Source organism: Macrotis lagotis, chromosome 3 (genome assembly GCF_037893015.1).
Source record: "Macrotis lagotis isolate mMagLag1 chromosome 3, bilby.v1.9.chrom.fasta, whole genome shotgun sequence".
Classification (NCBI taxonomy): domain Eukaryota; kingdom Metazoa; phylum Chordata; class Mammalia; order Peramelemorphia; family Peramelidae; genus Macrotis; species Macrotis lagotis.
The window spans coordinates 109,425,255-109,450,151 of record NC_133660.1 but is presented as its reverse complement, the minus strand read 5'-3'; the positions used below and the strand labels follow the sequence as shown (position 1 = coordinate 109,450,151).

Below are 24,897 nucleotides of genomic sequence, written 5' to 3'. Positions count from 1 at the left end.
TAATAGGTTGAAGATGAGCATGTGGTGTTTCAACTCAGATTTCTGCTAAAGAGATTTAAACTCTAAAGATTTGAAAAGACAATGAGTGTAGACCCTTTTGGTACAATTAAGGTACACTGCAATAGAAATTCAGGTATTTGTCATTAACTTCACTAGTATAAACATTTCTTTGTTTCCCTTTCTTATAGATCATTCTGGACTTATTTCAAGATGAAGTTCTTTTGGGGGATTCTCTTTCTTATCTTATTCTCCTTCTGGGTTGAAGAAGTCTATTCTAAAGAGAAGTCTTCCAAGAAAGGGAAGGGGAAAAAGAAGCAGTATCTGTGCCCATCGTATGTGCTTTATATTTTTATATGCAGACAAATAGTGATTGATTTTTTTCACCTCTAAAGGGAACATATTGTAAACACAGAATTAGTGCTTCCCATTAGGAGTTAAACATGTTTCTCTTTTATTTAGAACAAGGTAAGGTGAGAGATAGTATGTTGAATGGTAGCTTCCGTTATGTAACAAAAAATTCAAATTAAATGCCACGAACTTGTAAAATTTTCAAATTTCTAGAAAGACATTAAAAATCCCCATCATAACTCCCTTACTCAGACTAAAAACTTTTCATGGGTTACTGAAGCTCCATTTTCTTTAGAATGTGTCAGGAAAAAAGTCTGCTAAAGTTGTCTGGATATCTCTGTGGTTGTGTGCATGTATACATGTGTGTGTGCATAAAACCTCTCTTTCTGAACACATATAAGCACATATGTGTAAATATGCATATACATATAAACATGTATGTGTGTATGTGTGTGTAATGAATGGGCATCTACCTAAGCAATGAAATAACTGTGATTACCTTATTTACCATTTTAATGAATGTGATTTTTTTTAAAGAAACAGAAACTGAAAAAATTAGTAAAATAATTTTCACAGTATTTTTAAAATTGGTGGCAATGTGTAAATTTAAGGTGCCAAATGTCTAAGGCAAGAGTTTATGTTTCAGTGTTGACTAATTTTTTCATAATCAATTTCTATAACTAATGAATCACAATGGATAATAGCCTTCTGAAAAAGCTTTGCTTAAAAAAAAATTGGCTTGCCTCTAAATGAAATAAAGATCTAGTAGCATAAATATTGCCATGTGATAGGTAATTAGGTAACCTCTGTAGTATAACTGTAATGAAAATTCAATTTGGTTAAAAAATCAAATTATCAATTATGAATTTAAAATAATCCATATTTCTCTCATCAATATTATATTACTCCTTTGTCATTTCTTCTTGAAAATGTAGATCATTGTTACATTGGAGATTCATAAGAGATTTTGGAGTCCTTTTAAATTGTTCTGTGTGAAAAACACTACTTTTTGAGGGATAAAATTGCTAGGATTAATTCTAGATTATGCATATATGTACATATATATTATGCATATGTACATGATATATATGGTTTATCTATCTATCTTTCTATATATATATATTTGTAAGTGAATATAGATAGATATAGTAAATTTCTAAAAATGCTGGAATGCTTTCACCTAAACTTTCTTATGGAGAAAAAAAGTTTAATGCTAGAGAAACATCAATTTTTTAATACACACAATTACATATATATAATATAAGCATATATTCATATGCATACACACATATTTGTATATTCACACACTTCATATGTCATTTTCAAACTCCTGAAATCGACAGTGCTTTTTTGTTAGTTGTTGAATTCATATATCTTTCAGTGTGTGTCATCTATTAGGGAGAGCTCTTTATCTGTGTATTACCTTCCAATGTAGTTCAACAAGTCAACAAAAATTTATTTTTATTCCCTCAATGTGATATCAGTGTTTGGGATGCAAAGCAAAAACAAACATAAAATTGTTCCCTACATTCACGAAGTATGCATTCTAAAAGAATAGACAATATGTACACGTAGTAATAAGTAAAGGATAATTTGAGGAAGAGATACAGGAGTGACATAGTAGTACTGGGTTGAACCTTGATAAAAATGGGAATGAATGAAAAGCGGTAGTTAAAAGTTCAACAGATTTCTTCTACTCTCTTTAGAGCAGAAGGAGGACACGGATTGTAGACACTGATAATCTACATGCTCTTTCACAAGGTAGTTTCATCTTTACTGAGAATATTGGAAATCTTTCATGCTTTGGGTATTTTAATATTATCATCAAGCCCAGTTGAATCATTAAGGAAGAAAATTGATTACATACTATTATTGTGGATTCTTACATTGTTTTATTTCTCCAAAGCAGCTATACTTTTAAGAGATTTATTTAAATTATTTAAGCAAATATTTAAATTTTAAATATTTAAATTTAAGCAAAAATTTAAATTTTAAATATGATTTCAGGGTTCCATAGTCAATACATGTTAATGTTTTCTTTTTTAGCTTGATAGTAGCTCATTTCAGTGTATTGTCCTAGTGAATATTTCTTATCAACCTTTACAAATCTCTGATGAACTTGGAATATATATGTGTTTTGGAGGAGTTTTGTTTTTGGAATGTATATATTTGCTATCCAAATAAATAGTTACGTAATTATTGCATATTCGAACATTCTGTCTCATTTCAGAACGCAACTATCATATTAATTTATAGCATATCAAAGGTAATTATATATGTTTAGCATCTCTTAGTCATTAATTTATAATTAAATTGAGTAAATAAAAATGAAATTATTACTCTGTTGTGGTAAATTTGATGCTCCTCAATCTGAAATTTTGTCAAGTTAGACTTAACAAACTTCATCTTTAGAATTTTAATTATGTTTAATGATAATTGATATTTGAAGGTATGATTTGCCACTATGCCTTGAATTTTTTGGTGGGACTCCTACATAATTCTCAAGTAAGTCTGTATTCAGAATAATAAAAAATACCACAGAGTTGCTGACATGATCTGCAAAATAAAATTTTATTTTCATAATTACTCACTTTAAATATTTAATGGGTGTATACAGGCATAACTAAAGAGTGATAAGCCTGTGCAAACTTGTTTTGTAATTTGTATAACAAGATCGATATTTCATAGGCTGGAGTCATTTATTTTTGCATTTATCATAGAGTTTAGGAAGTCTCTGATTTCATTTTTCATTGAATAGTTCCAAAATTAAAGTTCTGATTCAAAAAAAAATGTTTATTTGCTTTAGATCACAAAAGCACGTTCCTTGATGTAATTCATGTCATACTATTATTCTAGGTGCTCTGGCTAGAGAAAAAAAATGCATCTTTACTTTTACTAATCTCAAACTAAAATACATTTCCTTCAATTATGAATAGAGGTAACAAAAATTCTTCTTTAAGTCCATGGGCTTTAAACAGATTGATAAAGGGATTCATCACACATATACTTACACAATAGATCAAGAACTTTATTAAAGGTGGAAGGGGAGGGAGTATGTGCCAGATTTGTATTTTTCTTTAGGGAATAATATAATAATAGCTTTTTCTCAGTTTTAGTGGGATTAAATGTCTGAACTTGTGATTTTATTGGTAGAGAACATTCTCAGTGAGGAAACCCCTACCAATGCAGAGCAGCAGCTATTCTTCAACTTCTCAGAAAGTTGCTTGGGGCCTGGAGAAGTTCAATGCTACCCAGGCTCAAAAAGCAATTTTGTGTCAGAGGCAAAATTTGAACCCAGGTTTCCTGACTCTAGATCTGGTTTGCTATCCACATCCTACCTGTCATCCTGTGAAATAGTAACAGATAGATGATTGAATATTGAATAAAAGGTAAAGATTTTTCAATAGTATTCTGTAAATTTATTAGTGGATATTTTGGACTTTGGGGGGGAGTGCTAAAATAAGTGATTTATTATATTACTAAAGATAAGCATAGCAATAGTTTTTAAAAATTTACTTTGATTAATTTTTTACAAAGCAACCCACAAAAATTACATGGATTACTTAAATTCAAGTCTAGAATATTAATGTTGATCTTTATGTAAATCACATGCTTACCAAATTCTTGCTTTTTAAAGACATGTTCTTAAGTTGATGTGAGAAAAGAAAAATTTTATCAGAATTTTAGTATTGATCTTCTATTGTACTTGGTCTGTAATATTCTCCCCATTTGACAGATAGTGATCAGAGATGTTAAGTGATTCACCTAAAAGTCTAATAAGTGCTAGAGCTGAACTTTGAACTAGATTCCAGTTTTCTGACACTTACTTCATTGTCCTTTCTACCTATTTGCCTCTTGATTATGAATTCATCCTCTAAAACAAGAATTATTTTATTTCAGATAAGACCCCTTGGTACCATACTCTTCAATTTTTCAACTAGGATTCAAAAAAAGTATTGGTTTAGTCATGATGTTTGGGAATATTCTAACTTTGTAACTTTGAATTAAGAGCCTTAACTAAACATAAAATATTTACAAAATTGAAGGATGGCAAATGTGAAATCCTTGACTTGTGGATTTCCCAAACAAGATAGCAATAGAATTCAGGGCTAAACATATAGATCATCCAGGTTTTTTTTTCAGTAGCTATCTTTTTTTTTGGATAAGTTTTACTTTAAAAAGAAAGAAGACCAAATGTAGCTGGGTTCAAAAGAACAACTATTGACTCACCCTTCTGCATAATATGCTACAAGCTTAGTGACTCTGTCTGCAGTGTTCAGATGTAATCACAATGAATCAATTATGGAACTATAAAATATATCCTTGCTTCAGTGAAAGTCACCATAGCATTTCAAATTTTATTCTAGTCATGTGACCATGGAATATTACCTCCTGCTTCGAATTTTATTTGTTTAAATCTTAGTTCTATTTTCTGCATATGGGGAAAAAGGGATATGTTGCTTTTTTTAAAGGTCATTGCAAGGCAAATGGGAGTTAAGTGGCTTGCCCAAGGCCACACAGCTAGGTAACTATTAAGTGTCTGAGACCGGATTTGAACCCAGGTACTCCTGACTCCAAGGCCGGTATTTTATCCACTATGCCACCTAGCCGCCCTATGTTGCTTTTTAAGATCTAAAATTACAACTGATGAAGAACTTTTCAAATTAATTTTCAAATCTATAATTAATCAGGTTTCTCATTTTAATTCTTGAAGACTTCTCTTATAACCCATCTCATATGAAAAGTTTCTACTTTTCATCTATATAACAGTATCGATACCTCCCATTCCTATAGTACTTTGAGATTTGCAAAGTGGTTTTTTAATCTATGAAGTAGAGAGTTTAAGTATTATTTTGTGTACCCATTAGAAAACACACAACCTTCCTCTTTCTACTAATATGTACATATATACATATATGTATATATGTATATACACACACGTGTATATGTATATGTACATATACTGTTTCTTTCTCCTACTAGGGTATAAACTCTTTAAGGGTAGGTATCATGTCCTATTTAATCTTTCTAGTTTCATCAGTTCTGCATATTGTCAATTGTATGCACACAATGAATATTGATTAAATTGAAAGAAACAATGGTTGAGTAATATACCGTTAATTCTAGCACCTTATATATTTGCAAAAAATTGAGGGGAAACAAAAATCAAACATATTTTTAAAATCTATTGTTGTTTAACTTGAAAAACTCAAAAAATGTTATTTTCTTGGTTATCTCTGATTAAAACCCTGAGTGATAAGTTAAGCAACATTTTCCCCTAGTCAATTAATCCAAGAATTATTACTTTTAATATCAGATATTTGTAAATTATTCATTTTAAAATCCTAATGGACTTTGTATAACTTTGTAAAATGTATGTCCTTTTGTTTATACTATATTATTATGTAGAATGCTTATTACCTGCAGTTGTAATACAAAAGAACACTGTTGGAGAAAGGTTCCTATAAAATAGTTCTTATTTCACTTTGATAAAATGGTATGCTACTTCTCTGAGAAGTATTGTGACAGATGAAAACGACCTGAACTTGGGTTCCAGCTCCACTTCAGATGGATCTGAGCTTTTATGATTGTACATGTCATTTATTAACTTAGAAATCATTTTCTTGTCTGCGAAATGATGATTGTGATATTTTATTCTTGGTGGGTTGGTCCTGAGGAAGAATACTATAAACTCTAAATTCTTAGGGGAAAATATTTGAAGTTTAGCTAGAAAGGAACCTTAAAGGTTGCCTCATTCAACCATGTCGATTTACAGAGGAAGAAACTCAAAGTTTTTAGAGGTAAAATGACTTGCCTAGGGTCACATAGAGATGGTGTTCAAACCCAGATCCTCTGATTACAATTCCCATTAGTGCCCAGAATATTTTACCCAAATTAGAATGATCTGAGTTTAAATGCAATTTGAGATTCTTACTAGTTGTTTGATCCTGAGCAAATCAATTAAAAATTAACATGTCTTTTCATTTGTAAAGTTTCTGTGAGGGTTCTTGTGAGGATCAAATCAGATATTTTAAAAAAAGCATTTAGCACAATGGCTTGCTAAAACATTAGGCACTATAAAAATGGTAAGCATATTCTAGGCAATATACCTTCCCCACTTTCTGGAGGGGCTAGATACTTGAGCTTGGAAATAGTACACCTCCCATTTTTGTCTATATTCTATGCAAAATAACACTTTCTGTTGGCATACTTTAATCTTAGATTTTTTTGGTTGTATTATGTTCTAAATGTTTATGAAAGGAGGAGGTAAGAAAAATAAAGAGAAAGAGTTTTTCTTTGCTTTGTTTTTTTGTATTATTTTATTTTTTACCAGTACTATAAAAAAAATCCAATCTTTCTTTGCCAAAGATTTAGCAGGTATAATGGAAAGGACACATACATTTTTTTTTTAAATTGTAACAAATGCTCAGCTTAACCAATGGAGGTCATGCTATTTTCTTTTTTTTTCTTTGCAAGAGAGTATTGAAAATCAATAGTGACAAAAATGTTTCATCTTCTCTTTTCTATGAAGTATAATATACCCCTTTTAATAGATCAGTTGTCTCAATATTTTGATTACAAATTACTTAATTTCAATGAAAAAACAAAACAAAACAAAGATACTACGGCTACTTGAAGAGTGCAGATAATTCCTAGAATTTATTATTGCTAATTTCCTTCTATGCCAGATTTCTAAGAAATTTGCTATAAAGTAGTAAAATGTATTGACTTGAATTTATTTTATTCTTACACTCTGCCTGAAGTACTCAAGTGTAATATGGACCTAATCAAAATACCAATAGCTTATACTGTGAGGATGATATTTCATATTTTAAATATTTGTATTTTGTTGGTATGGTTGTTTTTTCATTGAAACAAATTACACTTGACTTCTCAACAGAAAGTTTTGGAAGTTGCTATGATTAAAATATTCATCACCTTAAGCAAGATTTCTTAGTCATTTTGGTTTATGTCATGCATCCTTTGGCAGTCTGGTGAAATATTTGGACCCTTTTGAGAATGTTTGTACATGCATAAAATAAAATCCAAAGCATTACCACTTTTAATGAAATTCAAGGAAAACAATTACATCAAATAAGAGTAATCTAAATATATATTTTTAAAATTTAACAGACTCCAAAGTGAGTGACTGGCTGATATAAACTTAGCTAGGTCCAAACCTATCTGATCATCTGTCTTTGGATTTGTATTAAAAAATTTTCTAGCCTGGTCAGAATTATCAGTTTCTATTGTGCTGACTTGACTTGCAGAAAGCCAGAATCATCTCTATAACACAAAAGGTAATTAAAATAGAATTACTTTGCTATTTTAACCTTATTAAGTATCTTACCTTTTTTTCTATTCCATGTTTATCTTTGAATTCTTCTTTTAAGTCTTGTATTTAAAAGTCTTCTGCTTTGGTCTTTTATCCTAACTACTTAAAAGTCTTTTATTTCATTAAATATCCATTTTTCCGTTGAAGGATTATATTCTGTTTGACTTGGTAGGTTGTTTTTGGTTGTAATTCTAGTTCCTTTGCCTTCCAAGCACTCTACTACTTTAATGTGGTAGCTGCTAAATATTATGTGGATCCACAATATTTAAATAGTTTCCTTCTGTCTACTTGCAGTATTTTCTCTTTGACTTGGGAGATTTGGAATTTGACTATATTCCTGAAAGTTTTCATTTTTGTGATCTCTTTCATATACTGTTTGATTCTTTCAGGGTCTATTTGACATTTTGATTTGAGTTTTGAGGGGAGTTTTCATTGCTAATTTCTTAAAATATAATATCTAGGTTCTTTCTTTGATCATGGCTTTCAGGTAGACCATTAAGGCTTACCTTTTTGTTTGTTTCTTTTTTAGTTTTTGTAAGGCAATGGGGTTAAATGACTTGCCCAAGGCCACACAGCTAGGTAATTATTAAGTGTCTGAAGCTGGATTTGAACTCAGTTACTTCTGACTCCAGGGCCAGTTATCTAACCACTGCACCACCTTGCTTCCCCAGTCCATTAAATCTTAAATTCAATTTATTTTCCAAGTCAATTGTTTTTCTGATGAAGTATTTCTCATTTTCTTCTACTTTTTTATTCTTTTACCTTTGTTTTTTTTTTTATTTCTTGATGACTCATAAAGTCAGTAGCTTCCATTTGACCAATTTTAAATTTAAAGCAATTTTTTTCAGTGAACTTTATTTCCATTTAGCCAATTTGATTTTAATGTGTTTTCTTTATTATTTTTGGTTCTTCTTTTATCAAGTTGATAATTGATTTTTCTATTTTTTTTGTGGGCAATCGGGTTAAGTGACTTGACTCAAGTCACAAAGCTAGTCAGTATCAATTGTTTGAGGCTGGATTTGAATTCAAATCCTCCTGATTCCAGGAACAGTGCTCTATACATTGTATCTCCTAGTTGTCCTTATTAATTGTCCTTTAATAATTGTCTTCCTTTGATCTTACTTTTTTATTTATTTTTCCCTCTGCCACTTTTATTTGATTTTGAAAACCATTTTAGCTCTTCTAGTATTTCTTATTTGACTTTTGTGCAATTCACATTTTTCTTTGAGATTTTGCTAGAAGCTGTTTTGACATCATTGTCTTTTGAGATTGTGTTTTCCCTGTCATCTTTATAGATTTTGTAGTTGAGTTATTTTTATTGTTGTTGATGCTCATTTTCTAAACTATTTCTTGACTTTGAACTTTATATTAATGTTGGTCTGTCTGCAAGTGGGGGTCTTCTGGTCTATATTCTGGTCCTTACCTTGGAAGGGCCCTTGGCACTGTCAAAAATATTGTTTCTCAATTCCCTTGCTCCCTCATGACCAAAATTGCATCTCTCTGCCTTTGAACTCTGGTCAAGAAATGAATATAGAGAATAAAGGTGCTAAACAAAATCTGGTCCTCTTCCCAGTGTTGGCACATTGGTTCTCTGTAATCTTTTTCTGACTATTAGATATTAGATATAATAGCTATTGCTATTGTGTAGTTGTCCCACACAGTGTCCCACAACTAGGTTTCCTTCCACGTGGGCTCTGGGTCAATCTCACATCGTGGGTTTTTCATCACACTTCCTAAGTTGTCTTGGGCTGATCTTTTGGTGCTTCTGCTGCTCCAGAATTTTATTTGAAATATTACTTTAAAGTTATTTAGAAGAGAATGCTTATAGAACTTTTACTGTAGTGTTTCCTTTACTCTGCCATCTTGGCTCCACCTCCACTTTTGTTATTTTATGTTAAATATGGAATCTAAATAAGAAGAAGATGATGAAGAAGAAGAAGAAGAAGAAGAAGAAGAAGAAGAAGAAGAAGAAGAAAGAATAGTACAGAATTAAAAATTTTTAAATCAAATAGATTACCTGATAGCTTGATACTAATATCTAATTCTCATATTGTGTAACATTCATTTTCTGGGTGGAACTTTTATTTATTGCTATTTATCATCTATAGATTCAATTAATTCAACTTAACAAGTATCTACTAAGTATTTGCACCCTCTTAGGTACTTGGTATACCTAGTTGAAAATGATGTGGTCTCTACCCTTAGTGAGTTTATAATCCAATAGACATATGGCATGGTGTTAATTAAAGTTCAAGGGACCCATTAGTATTCTTTAATAGACATATGCAAAGCACAAGTTAGATTAAATGTAAAGGGCTCTAAAAATTTTACAGGAGTACATATGTATATGTGTATGTCACGAGTGATATGTGTGTGCATTGTATTCAGCATCCAGGAAAGGATTAAAGAAAAATATGGTACCTGAGATGAAATTCAAATGAAAATAAATTTTTTATCAAATTTTATAAATGAAAGAAATTAGTTTCCCCAAATATATCTTAGATTTTAGAACTAGAAGGAATCCTAGACCATGGAATCAAACTCCCTCTTTTTGAAGATGAGCAAACTGAGGTCTAAAGTGGTCCATACACTTGCCCAAGATCACACAAGTAGCAAATGGCAGGCCTAAGATTTGAACCAAGCTGTTCTGACCCAAATCTCACAAATTTTCTGTCACTTTTTGTAACTGGTACCTTGGAAGAAGTTATTTCTATAAAATATCATGGTGGATAATAGAACTTGTAAAAAATCATTGAAATTTATTTTTAATTTAACTACCCAAAATAGGTGCATGATTTCTATTTCACATGGCATTGATCTTCAGAATTCTTTTGTAAATAAATTACTTCATAAAAGAAGTTATACAAATTTATGCTCATCAAAATCTCTAAATGAATGACATAATTATGGAATCCTATCTCAGGAGTACTATTTAGGACAATAGTAGAACATTATTAAACTCAGTAATTGAATATTTTGGATAAATGAAGCAGTTGACCTTTGCTGTTCATCTTTAAGGAAAGACAGATATATCTGAATCTCATTGCATTCTTGAAAATAGGCATCCACATGCCTGAGGATTCCACATCACGCTTAGCAAATGTTAATCTTAACAACAGAGGCTTTGTGGGATTCTTTGTATTGAAATATACCTGTCAGTGAAACAAGTGGCATACCAGGCATGTTAATCCAGCTATTTTGCTACACTCTATAGCAGCCTTTTCTGTGTTGTTATTTAAATTCCTTTGACATTTGTCTTGAACATCTGTTCATAATTTTCTCTTAATTGAAATGGTATAGAGAGTTTGAATTTTTCAGTCTGCTAATTGATTACCATGTATTTTTGTGAGACCACACAGTTTACCAGTGCTTTCTTAAAATAGGCTATTCTCCCTTTGGGCATCACCAAACTGTTGCTACAAAAGCCCATCTCTCTTTAAAAGTTTATTTATTTTTAGAATTCATTTAAAAATAGGTTTAAAATTATTTCCCTCTCTCCAGTCCCAACTCTACCTACTGAGAATGCAATAAATAGGATATCAATTATTTATTTGAAAGCATAGTTCCATATTAATCAGAAACTCATCTTTTAATTCCACCATTCTCTCAGTAATATTTTAGACTTTTGGATTATGGATCATCATGGTTTTGGAAGAATCAAAATTTAAAGTAATTCAAAGTGTATACTTATGCTCTAATATTTTATGCACGTTGGTTTGTTTATAAGAGGAAACATAAAGAACATTATTGAGTATATGTAATGTGTATATATCTAAATTCATATATACATAGAAGTAGGTATGAACACATATATAAGTATGAATATATGTATACATACATATAAATATGTATGTTCATATGCACTCTCTCCATATATATGTATACATAAATATATATGTATGTATATGGACTAGTCATATAGAAATGATTGACCATAGATGAACAATCTACATGCTCTTTTAAATATTAAAGGCAAATCAAAAGTTGTCCTTGTCCTGTAGGTAGCTGAATCAATATTTCTTGGAATATTTGGAGAAAAAGTTGGACAAATCAAAAGAATGGAAATATTATTCAAATATTGATAATTGAAACAACTATACTGATGAAATATTGGATTCATCAAAGTATATGTCTCAAATTATAGTCATTTAAATAATGGAATATTTAATTCATTTGGTTTATTCAGATACTCAAATTTCTACTCTTTCTGATGACTTGCAATATATATATTTTCCTAAAGAATCATATTTCTACTTCAGCTCTTCTCATCTGCAAAGTTTATACTTTATAATCATATATATATATACATATATATATATATATATGATTATGAGATAATAGAGTTAGATCTGGAAGGATATAATTTTAATAATAATAATAATAATAATAATAATATACTACTTCGAGGTTTTTCATGTTTCCTGATTAGATTTCTATAACAACCATACAAAGTGGTTGATATTATTATATCCCTTTTACAGATGAAGGCTCTAAGAGAGAAAAGATAAGTACCTGACCCAGGGATACATGAGTGTTTCAGATAATATTCAAACTTAATTCTTCCATCTAATACAGTGATTCCTGACATTTTTTGTTCTTCAAGGCCTTTTCATCACCACCACCACCACCACCATTATCACAACCAGCATCACCACCACCACCAGCAACAACAACAACCACATAATGTGCTGTGAACACTCAGGCTAACAATATGCTCCTCATTATATTCTTCAATTATTTACTACTTAAGGTGCCATTGAAGAAAATCTTAGCATGTACTCCTAAATAGTACCCACTATTAATCCCACCCTCATTGTTCATAAGAACAGAGTCCTAGAAAGGTTCAATTGCTTGCCTAACATCATTTGTGTAGCAAGTGGAAAGTCTGGGATTGAGACCAATGTACCCTGACTCTAAATACTCAGAGTACATTCCGTGGTACCACACCTTTTCACTATTTGTACTAGATATTATTATTCCATCCTTAACTATTTCCTGAAATTTGATGGCTCTACAAGATGACTCCCCCCAACACAAAGGATGTAAAAGATCAACAGGAATTCCCAACACAGAAGTGAAACATAGAATGTATATACCATTTTCCACAGACTTTCAGGAATGAAACTGAAGATGATCTTCAGGATCTTCACAAGAGATACAGGTGAGTTAACTAGAAACCTCTTATTGAAATCATAATGAGTTTTGTGCTAATATTGAATCCTTAAGAATTAATGTATATATAAAACTGTATAACTCATTTGTATATGCTGATAGTTTTTCTTTTCTTTCTTTTCTTCTTTCTGTTCACAGGATCTAAGACACTTGAGAAATAAGATGACATTTGGTGTTATATATACTCCTAGGTCTACTTAACTGGAGTTACTTTTGGGACCAGTCCAAGAACCATGAGAAGAAGGTAAATCATTATCAGTAACTATAAATGTCATGATCAAAGGAATGATTCTAACTTGTAATATCAATATATGACCCTCTGTTTATCGAACTTAGATCATCTCTTGATCATCACTGCTAGAGCACACTTGTACAATTAGCTCTAAATATATATATATATATCTATATATCTATATATACCAATATATATATATATGCATGTATATACATATATAGACACACGTGTATACATACTTATATTCACAGATAATGTCCATATACATATTTCATTACATTGATGCACTGTGTATAGGAACAAATATATAAAGCCACCAGTATATATGTATGAATGAATGCATATGTGTATATATATATATGTATTTATATGTATATATAGCTGCATATGTATGTATACATATATCAGGACTTGAATTTAAATGTTTGCCATGCCTTCGAGATTGTAATCCATGTAATATGCTATGTTATCCTTCAATTAGTATATAACTGCCAAATTATTAAAATTTAATTTTTTAACCTAACCTTTGTGTTTTACTATGATTTGTTTTATACTATGATTTTCACTTATACTTTGGAAATTTATATGACATTTGACAAAATAATGGAACTTAAATTTAGATTTGTTTTTTATTTTCCAAATAATTCCATTCACTAAAAGGACAGCAGTAATGTCACCATCTTGCATCAAGAAGTATAATCTTGAATGCAGGTGTCTTTTGTACATCAAAACTTGCATTCTGCATGACATCCAACATTGCTGGTAGGAGAAGAGGACACAGGGGAATGATCAAAGGTTTTTGAAGAAAAAGCAATTGTCCCAGAGGTCCAGTCAAGTTAAGATGTGAGAGAAAATTCCAGATAACTTAATACATTCAAATTTTCCCTTTCATTTTCTGCTGGGTTAGACCCAGGCAGACTACATTAGTGAAAGAATGAAGTAATTCAAGAGTTCTAAAGACAAACAAATTCCTCAGGAATAGTGTGCTAATGGATAATGGAGAGTTAATTGTGCAAGTAAAAAGTAAGTGCAGTTATTTTTGTTGTATTCTTTGGTCCTCTACCAAGGGAATCAATATTTACATTCCACTCTTTCACTTCTACAGATTATTGAAGAACATGGAACTATTCAGGAAAAAGTTTGGGTATTGGACTGGTCTTGATCAATCTGACAAATATGTTTGTTACAAGAATTGACTAAGCTCACCTACAGTAAGCTCTTTTACCATCTGAAAAACACAGATGGAAATCACTTGAAGATATCTTACTTGAAATGCATGGTTCTATCAGGCTTCAAGATGGCATATTGTTGTAACAATGAGTAAAGTAACATGCTTAATCCTATGTAAGAGGAAGTAGAAAGTAATATTCTTGTAGTAATCTTGTAGGATAAACATTTATATGTACTGGGCATGAAATTTCACCTTCCACATGGAATTCCAGTCATTTTTTCCTAAAATCAAAATAATACTTTGTATCAGTATTTCGTCATATTTGACTTTCAGAGATACTTATCTTCTAATGATCTATTTTCATGCTCATTTTACTAATGGAATAATTGTAAATTAGGAGAAAAATTTTACATCATTCAGAAATGATTATTTTTAAAATTATAATTAATAAAGTCATAAAGTATATAACAATTGCTAATGAATTCTGAGATTTGTCCGTACTCTAATGTTTTTAGCAAGTTTCATTTTAAGTGCACCCATAACATAAAAACTACCTTTTATTACTTTAGATGATATCCTATTGTGCTTGACATTATTTATTGATCAACCCCTGCATTGAGAATTTTTTTGTCTTTATGTTTCATACAACGAATTTTCTTCCCAATGCAGAGAGATTTATTTTGTCTTTATAGCCTGGGACTTATTAGATAGTGCTTATGAAAAGATCTGAGATTTAATAAAATAGTTCCATTTTTAAATTGAAAGAGTATCAGTGGGAGTGTTAAGATTTTTGTGCCAAGTAAAAGGTTAAAACTTTTGGTTTACTTTTAGATCACTGAGAGTGGTGTCAGTCTAGAACAACTATAAGCAAAATCTCTTATCATTCTTTTTATTTCTTTTTTTGCAACGCAATGGGGTTAAGTGGCTTGCCCAAGGCCACATAGCTAGGTAATTATTAAGTGTCTGAGGCCAGATTTGAACTCAGGTACTCCTGACTCCAGGGCCAGTGCTCTGTCCATTGTGCCACCTAGCCACCCACCTCTTATCATTCTTATACCAATCAAATTATAAAGAGAGTACATTCAAAAGGAGAATAACTGTTTAATGTGGTCTTTTAACTTTAGTATGCAAGATCTCAGAAAATTTTGATTTTTTTTATAATCAATATGATGTTTTGGTCTTTGATTATATTCTGTTTATAGCTAATGCAATGAAATCTTTATCAATGGAGGTAATTTTCTTTGCTTTTGAAACACATGAAACTTGTCAGATTAGAAATTACGTAAGAAATAACCAGTGATAGAAATCTTTTTTATTCTAGCATGGTATGTGGTACACAGTAAATGCTAAATAAATGTTTATTGACTGACCCACTAATGAATAACAAGAACCTAATGCCTAGCATAGTGCATTGCATACCCAATTTACATTGAACTACATTGAATAGAATTGACATATTTCATAATTTTTGAAGTTTTGTTCTAGTCCTGAAGCAGTCTTGCCTTATGAGAAGGCATTGAAGGAACTGAGGTGGGTTAATCTGGCAAAATAAAGACATTGAAAGGTCACTATATCTTTCTTTACTGAACCCTTGTCACATGGGAAGTGCTTGAACTTGTTTCCCTTGGCTTCTTCTCATAGGGAAGAACAAGGAGCACTGGTTTGAATTAGAGCTATCAAAAGATGGAATGGATTCTATAAGAAAATAGGGGCTTCCCTATTACTGACAGCTTTAAAAAAGACTGTATCAGTACCTGCTGAATGTATTGTAGAAGGTATGCTTATTCAGGCACAACTTGAAATAGAGGTCATTTCTACCTCCAGTTTCTCTAATGTTTAGATGTAGGTAAGTTGTGTATTGTATAAATATTTTGGGGGGTTATAAAATGATGGCTCCCCAAATCTATGTTTTTTCCTACTTGCAATCACCCACCACACTTGTGTGGTTAGTCTTTTTAAATTTGTAATCCAAAGAAAGAAAATGTCCAAATGAGAGAATATGAACTTTCTATAAAATACTCGGGAATTGAGCTAACAGCACACAACTCTTTTGCAACATGTGCTGTAAGAAGGAGAGTAGAATTCATGTATGTAAAACCATTTCCTATACAACACTTTTAATAGATGCTGCTTTTGAAAAGAAACGGACTGGTAATCTTTTGTACTCCCTTCTTCTGACTGTTGTACACTCTCTAAAAATTAGAGTTCAAAATATGCTGGCATTTTTAATGACATAGCAAGGGAAAAGGTGTTGCTTTGTTTTGTTTTGTTTTGTTTAGGATTTTGCAAGGCAAATGAGATTAAGTAGCTTGCCCAAAGCCACAAAGCTAGGTAATTATTAACTGTCTGAAGTCAAATTTGAATTCAGGTACTCCTGACTCCAGGGCTGGTGCTCTGTCCAGTGCGCCACCTAGCTGCCCCAAAAGTTTTTTTTAAAACCTTTTTTTGTTTGTTTTGGATTCTTGATTATCTTAGATCACAAAGATAGATAAAGTTGAGATTTTTGGTACATAATTTCTGCTTTGGAGAGGTTTAGTATGGAAAAAGTTTAGTCCTCTATCCTGTTGCTCACATGACCTGGAAGTAGATAAAGTATTTTTGACAAAATTTCTATTCAATTTTAATTGCGTGTATGTGTATTATGTTATGTGCATGTGTGTAGGGGAGCTATATAAAATGTAAATGCGTATGTGAGTTATCTTTGCCCATATGATAATATGTCATTATTCTCACAAAGGTGTAAATGCCTAATCAGCATGGACCAGTTTACTTCTTTCAACCTGCCCTCATATTAGCAGGTAAAGTTTGCAAGAGAAATTATCATGCCTCGAAGCTCACTCTTCCAGGGTCGTAGGAAGACCCATTTCTTTTACTCGCAACTTTAGCAACTAAACTCCTACTGATACATTTTCATTTATACTCAAAATCATAACACATTTAACTCCTGACCACAACTACTTAACAATAAGGAAAAAGAAATAATATCACAGTTATAAAGGTAAAGAAATAATATCACATTGGTGGTGGGTTGAAGTGGAATGATCACATACTTACAAAAAAATGGCAGAAAACACATAATTGAGGAAAGTCCAGGTATTTGGGGTAAATTCATAATGCTGAACTAAAGGTTTTGATAACAACTACAATAGCAATAATAACAAATTATAATATTCTATCTTATATAGTGCCTATACACAGAGCACCATGATAATAATTTTTCAATTATTATCTCATTGGGTCCTCACAACAACCCACCAAGATAGTGGCTATTATTATTATTATCCTCTTTTTATAGATAAAGAAACTAAGGTAAACAGGAGTTAAATGACTTGCCCAGGGTCAGAATTAGTAAGTGGCTAAGGCTGGATTTGAACTTAGGTCTTCCTGATGTCAGGTCTTTTTTTTATGTCATTGGTACATTTGTAATACTATATGAAACCACTTCTCTTCTGATCTTCACTGCTCTCCTACTAGACATTTTCTCTTGTCTTGCACAGAAACTTTTTCAGTAAATAATCACCCTTAAAAAGTTAGTAAGCAAATGTTATCTCTTGATTTTGATAGAATTTCTCTTTAAACTCGATAACTATAAAACTATACTGGATTTATATAGAAAAACCTCAAAGAATCATTCACTATCTGCTCAGTCAAATTAGACCTCAGCATCCTTTCTTACAGTTGTAAAGTTGTTGAAAAACTTTTCCTCTTTTTTACTTTTCCCTCTGACACTTAAGAGAGCATCAAACACTTTTGAGAGTCTCCATTTAAAATTGTGTAATTTTGAAGAGCCATGAATTTTTTTTTATTTATTCACCCACCAGCCATTTCTGTATTATCTGGTTTTATTCAGATTAACAGAACTATTTTTTGAATACTCCCTATTGTGTCTTCCCTTTTGATCCTGACCTTGACCAATCTAGCCAGCCTTCTCCAAACTCCTCACTGCTTTCAATAGCTTAAATCAGTGTCTCTTATAATGACTGGATTTATATGAATAAAATGCATCATTTTTTCCTATGAAATCTACAGTTCATATCTGTACATTCCTTCATCTATAGACAACATGGTTTTTCATTGTGTTAGTTTTAGCTTTATATATCTTAAAAACAGTTAAAGACAAATGAACTAAAGGGTTAATATTCTTGATAGCCTTAGGGATTCCCCCTTCCCCCAGTTTCAGGACTGTGACTCCAAAAACTTGTTCTTCACATTTACATTAATGACTTTTTAATGAACAAAAGTGTTTTTCTGATCATTTGAACAACAAGACAGTTCATATACAAAAGAGACATTGCATATCCTTTACAAGGTGATTTAAGCCTTTATATTTAAACCAAAGTTAATTTTCTGCAACATTTGAAAACTATTTACTTATATATGAATTTTTTTTTAAATCCAAGTAAACTTTTTTACTTTTTTCCAGGCATGAACCTATTCACTTGTAAAATTGGCAATGCCTTACATCTTTTACTGGTTATTTTTTTTCTGTAGAAAAAAAATATTTTTCCTACAATTTGAAGCACTAAACAACTCCATATAAACAAAAACAATGGGAGAGAATCATACAAAGGTCAATTAAAATGAATTTACAGTTGATACAAGTAAACTTGCAATGATCTTATTACTTTATAGTGTTTTGTTGACAGAACTATTTTATAAATAATCCTATATAGTTTTAATTCTAAGATTTGACTTTTGGTATAATTTAATTTTAAATCTCATCCTTAAAGGAATTAGTTATAAATTCGACTGATATATATGAACAAACAGACTTTTGACAACTCCCCCACAACCATATTGTAAAGCAATAGAAGGACTCACTTTTCTTAAAGAAAATAGATATGGGCTTTCATAGTTCGAACTAAACTCTTTTGACTCAACTAAAACTGTACCTTTGATTTATATAACTTTGCTTCTGTATTGTTTATATGGAGTAATAGAATGTTCTAGAAGGTGCCCTAGTACAAATTTAGAGATAAGCAAACAGATCTTGAGAGATGATGGAGATAGAATTAACTACCAACAATGTTAGTTATTTACTCCTGACCCCCAGTCTCTGTTTTTTTTGGAAAATCTTATGCTGTTTTTTTATCATTTATTCTTTCATTTGATTTTATACAATTTCTGTGGCAAGAAAAAAGGTACAAGTTTCATTAACCCAATTGTAAAGATGAAAAAACTGGCATGCAAGACAGTTAAGTCCTATAGAGCCATAGATATTCACTTGAGAATGACATCAGGAACTATCAAGTTGATCTCTAACAAGAAAGGAATTCCCATTATAATATAACTGAGATGTCATTATTCAGCTTCTGCTTGAAGATTTCTAAGGAGGGGGCACTATTTATTGAAAATATCCATTTAACTTTTCTTTAGTTTTAATTATTAGGACCTCAGTGGACAAAGGGCAAAAATCCAAACCCTTCTTCATAGCAACCCTTTAAATATTTGAATATACTCTTCATGTCCTTCCTAATGCTGTTTTCCCTCCAAATAAATGTACCAAATCATTTCAACTAGTTTATATATAAAATAGACTGAAGGTCACTTACATCCTGTTGGCTTCTTTCAGAATTTTCTCTAGCTTATCATTTTCCTTTTTAAACTGAGTTTTGGACTGGTTACTAATTAGAGTTAGGATTATAACCAAGGTTTGTTTTCTGCTCCAAATCTTTATCTTGCCTTTTGGGTAGTACAGAGAATGCCTTCACAAGAAATCATATTGTTTGGTTTATATTTAATTTGATTATGAACTAAAAGTATAATTTAACATAAAATCAATGAAGAATAATGAAAGTAGAAAGCATTCACAATTCCTTATAGAAAGCAGTAAGTAAATAAAACATTATCATTGTGGAAATTGTGGAATGAAGATTTTCTTCTGTGGCATAAAGATAAAAATGATCAAGAGACAGCCTTTGAATATTTTTGGAATAGTCAAATTTAAGGCCTATAATTCAGTTTTTTTTCCTCTAGTCGATGATTCTAGTTCATGACAGTTTTCTCCTTTGAGCCATGGATGATGTAAGAGTATACATATGAAGTAGACAAAGCATAAAAAGAAAACATTTCCAAACAGGCTCTAACAATTCCTGAAGTATAAATGGAAAGAGAAATTCAATAGTGATGTGGAACATTCTGTTCTTTATCTTCTTTCTTGAATGCTATTAAAATAACAAGCAGCACCCCACACATACTAGTGCACACCCACAGTTTTCAAATAAATGTAAACCAATTAAAGACCCACTAATGATAGAGGCAGCATCACTATCTGTCTTTAAATCTCTTCACATCACAATTCCATCTGTTAATAGTAGGAGACAATTATAATAAACTTTAAGAAATAAGACATTCATTAATATATTATAAATGATATTTATTGAATGCAAATGATTTTAGCTTTTTGAAAGATGACTCAAAAATCTAAGCTTTGCAATGTAATTTTCAGTATGTAAATATAATATTCCATTAAGTTTTATGACTAAATCTAGTATTTTAAGAGAGTATATATTATGTTTTATGAAAAAAATACAGAATCCATATAATGAATTTCCAAAATCTATGCTATGGTATTAGCTATCAATGTGTTGTAATAAATTATAAATAAATAACTCCCCAAATTCTTAAAAATTCACCCTATCCTCTTCCCCTAAATTTGAATCCATAAGGAATCACCCAAGGAATGATACAAACACATAGGCATATATATATATAAAAGGTACTCTAATGAATATTAATGTCTCAAACTTTCCTTACTTTTTTTTTTACCTTGTACAGAGAACATGAGCAACATGGCAATTCTTCCCTGCTCTCACTATGTGATTGATTCATCTTTTTTTTTTTCCTTTTTTGCTGGGGCTGGGATCTGATCCTGGGCCAAGGTGTTACCTAGGCAGTCCAGGCCATGTCTTTGCAGAGATTTGTTTGGTTTTTTTCCTCCTTTATGTCCAGGTTCTGACTTAAAAGTGGTTTGTATCAGACCCAGTCCTGTCTTTTACCCCTGTGTTCCCAGAATTCAGATGTTTTTTGGAGCTGGAGTCCTCCCTGCTGGCTTGCTTTCCAGCTGCTGGGACCTCTGTTATTATTATGCTGTCCAGACCTCAAATGCACTGTTGTTAAGAGCCTCCTGCTCTCCAGCCTCTGGACTTTATTTCCCCTTTCCCTCCCAAAGAAACAGACCTTCACTGAAGATCCTCCACGGTGTCTGCAGTTGAAAACTTCTTTGAATCTTCTCTTTTTCTTGCTGGGCTCTGTCAAAGTAGAGGCTTCATTTACCTCTGGTAGGGAAAGGATCCAGGAGCATGTTAGCTTGGGGTCACCATCTTAGCTCTGCCCCAGAAGTCCCCCGTGACTAGTTCATCTTTGATGGACATGTTTTCTTGTTTTATTCCTAAGTCAGTGTTAGTTATGAGAAGGTCCAATCATCTTGGTTCTTAATTATTACATCTGAAAAATGAAGCAAGCAGTTTGGCATTGTGAGTATGGTATTGGACTTGGATTCAAGTAGACATAGTTTAAAATCTTGACTCAGATACTCTGTAATCCTAAGAAAAATAGTTAATCTCAGTTTCCTCATGTAAAATGAGGATTTCAGTAGACTCTAAGATGCCTTCTACCTATAAACCCAAGGTTCTATGGATCTTTTATTTTTTCTACTAATGTATAGGAGATACTCTGTTAGATGGAACCTTTAAGGCAACATTCAACTCAAAACAAATGTGTGGTTTTTTTTTTAATAATCAACAAACTGTAAACATGGTAAGATCTCTACCTGTAAGTCAATTGTGTAGTTGTAAAGATGTGATCTTTTTAGAATATTCTTTGTGAAATACTGAGTATTCTCTTCTCAAACACCTCTCAGGATTCCAACAAATCAAATTTTATTTGGTATTTATATAAAAGCATTTAGGGTTGAGCAATATCATGTGGTCATGTGAGGAAAGTAACTTACAACTTCTAGGATTACAACCATTATGAACTAGAACTTGTTATTTCTTGGGCTGTTTTTCTCCCTCTTCCTCTATTTACAAATTGCTTCCTTGTTAGTATTCATTGATAGATGGATGGCACAGTGATTAAGAGTGCTGGCCTTGAAGTCAGGAGGACCTGTGTTCAAATCTGATTACTGGTTGTGTGACCTTGGGCAAATTGATTGCCCTGCACCCATGGCCATCTTTAGTCATCCTGATTCATATATGGTCACTGGATCCAGATGGCTCCAGAGGAGAATGGTAGTATGATGATTTAGCACAGCATTCTCTTCATACAATTCCAATTCACCTGAATGTCTTGGTACCACCCTCCCGATGTTACAGTCCTTCTCAAAAAGTGAAGGAACAAACATCTTCATCACTATGGTAGATAATAGTCAGAAAGTATAATGGACACATTGGTTACTCCAAGTCCATTTACAGCTAAATCATATAGTTGCACATGATGGTGAGTATGAAGACATTAATAATATTTTCCTTCATTTTCAAAGAATACCATACTATCAGGGAGGTAATGCCAAAATTAGAATATATTTTTCTTCCTCTGCTCTTCTTTCTCTTTCAGAGAATTTCCAGAATTCTTGTGATGACTAAATAAGAGCACATTGCCTCCTCATAAAAAAATACTGATTGAAGCTCCTGTTTTGTAAAGATTCTACTAATAATAAATAAATCTCTTGCTTCTTTATTGACCTACTTTCCTTCCCAAGTTGAGCCTATCTATGCTCAATGATAATGATGATGTTTGTCTTTCATTCTCAAAGAAGACCATGACATCAGGGACATGATGTCATGACAAGCACATGAATTGGATTTGAGTTAAGGGATTTCTATGCTAAGTCACCAGCCTTACTTTCTCCTCCAGAGCTATTTGGATCTAATGGCCAGATGTGAATCAGGATGACTAGAAATGGCCTGGATGGAGGCAATCAGAGACTTGCCCAGGGCCACAAAGGTGCCAAGTGTCTGAGGCTAACTTCAAATTCCTGTTTTCCTGACCCCAAGACCAGTGCTTTATCCACTGCACTTCCTAGTTGGCCTTCGATGCTCCATATGGAGACCAATGAGATTGACACAGAATGGAATTTGGTCTGCATTTTGGAAGGAAGGATGGCTGTTTATTCTCATTTTTATGATAGAATTGCAAAGGACATTCTTAATTAAAAAAATCCTTTTCAGGAAAAAAATATTCCTATCTAGAGAGAACTGTAATGTAATTTAGTTAATTATTGAATGTATAGTTTTCTATGTTCCATTTTAAAATGGAACTTAGCCACTTTTGGGGGTGACAGAATAACCAAAGAAAAGGTAGCAAAGAATGGATTTTGCAAGTTAATGGTCAAGTGAGAATTTAAATCTACCTCCCTGAGTATGAATTTTCCTGTAGTAGAGGAATGTGTTACATCATATAGCTGTAAAACTATATGCATTCCACACATAACTTTACATATTAGTAATGACAACAGCTCTGATTCAGACATGCAAAGATTGCTTTTTTTTCTTAATAGAAAAATATCTTTTTCTAGTTAATTGATTATTTTTGTCTGTGGAGGAGTTTTTCTTCTAGGTTTCAGACCCTATTATTTTTGTACACGAATTTTAATAACAGTGCATAATATATCAAATTATCAATAGATTTATTGAAATAGCTTAGTTAAATATAGAGTAATTGTATGAAATTCAGAAGATCCAAGAATCCCTGATTATGAGGTCTTGGAAAGACCTCACATAATATAATATATAATATAATATAAATATAACATAATATAAGATAATCTAGTCTACTCTCTATATGGTCAGGAAAACAAACTCTCATAATTAAAGTTATGTCTGCATTGTAAGTGAAAAAACAATTATAGATTTTATTTTTAACATGGATTTCATCAATTAGTGATAGTCACATACCCTCAATAAACTAGTTTTCATTAGAATAATTGCAATTTTCTTACTTTGAAAAGATATTTTAGGAATATGGGAGATTTTAATACGTGCAAATGTTTTGAAACCCTTCAGAATAAAAGGCCTATATAAAATTGTACTTCATAAATAAGTTTTCAGTGTATAACTATATGGAAATCATATTAGATGTTCTCCAATACTGAATATGGTAGACATTGCGTTTGGAAAATTCACTAGAAAAACTCTTCCTTTTACACGATATGTATGTGAAATTTTATTGCAGACCATACATTTTAGAGTCTATTTGAATGCTGACTTTTAGAATTCAACATGTATCCCATATCAGCACTGGAGTGTGTATATTTCAAATGAGAATCAGAAATAATTTTCTTTTTTGGTTTTTTTTGATGGAGGGAAGTATCTATCAAGAAACTCTGAATTTATTTGCTGGAAGTAGATATTCTTTCTTGTGTGCAGATTTTTGCTCTGGAGAGAAGTAAAAGGAAAGTGTTGATGGCTAAAGGGCAACAATGATAAATGTAGGAAGAGCAAATTTAAATTTTTTTCAAAATAATTATTTTTGAGAACTATTTCCTAGGCTACCATAGCTCACACCATAGTATTCATCAAAGCTGCATTTCTTTAATTCATGTGGTTATAAAATTCATTTAGTTGAAATACATTGAAATATTTTTAGTGTATTATTGAGTTTGCTCTCTCTGCCTCTGTCTTTTTCTCTCCCCAC

General features: G+C 31.6%; 1 protein-coding gene across 1 annotated transcript in view; it reads left to right on the top strand.

The window, feature by feature from the left end:
* Positions 1–210: 210 nt before the first annotated feature.
* Positions 211–24,897, top strand: part of GLRB (glycine receptor beta) — a 101,233-nt gene continuing 76,546 nt past the window's right edge. The window contains exon 1 of the mRNA XM_074227428.1: positions 211–332. Coding sequence (XP_074083529.1) covers positions 211–332 — 122 coding nt within the window. The remainder of the gene's footprint in view (positions 333–24,897) is intronic.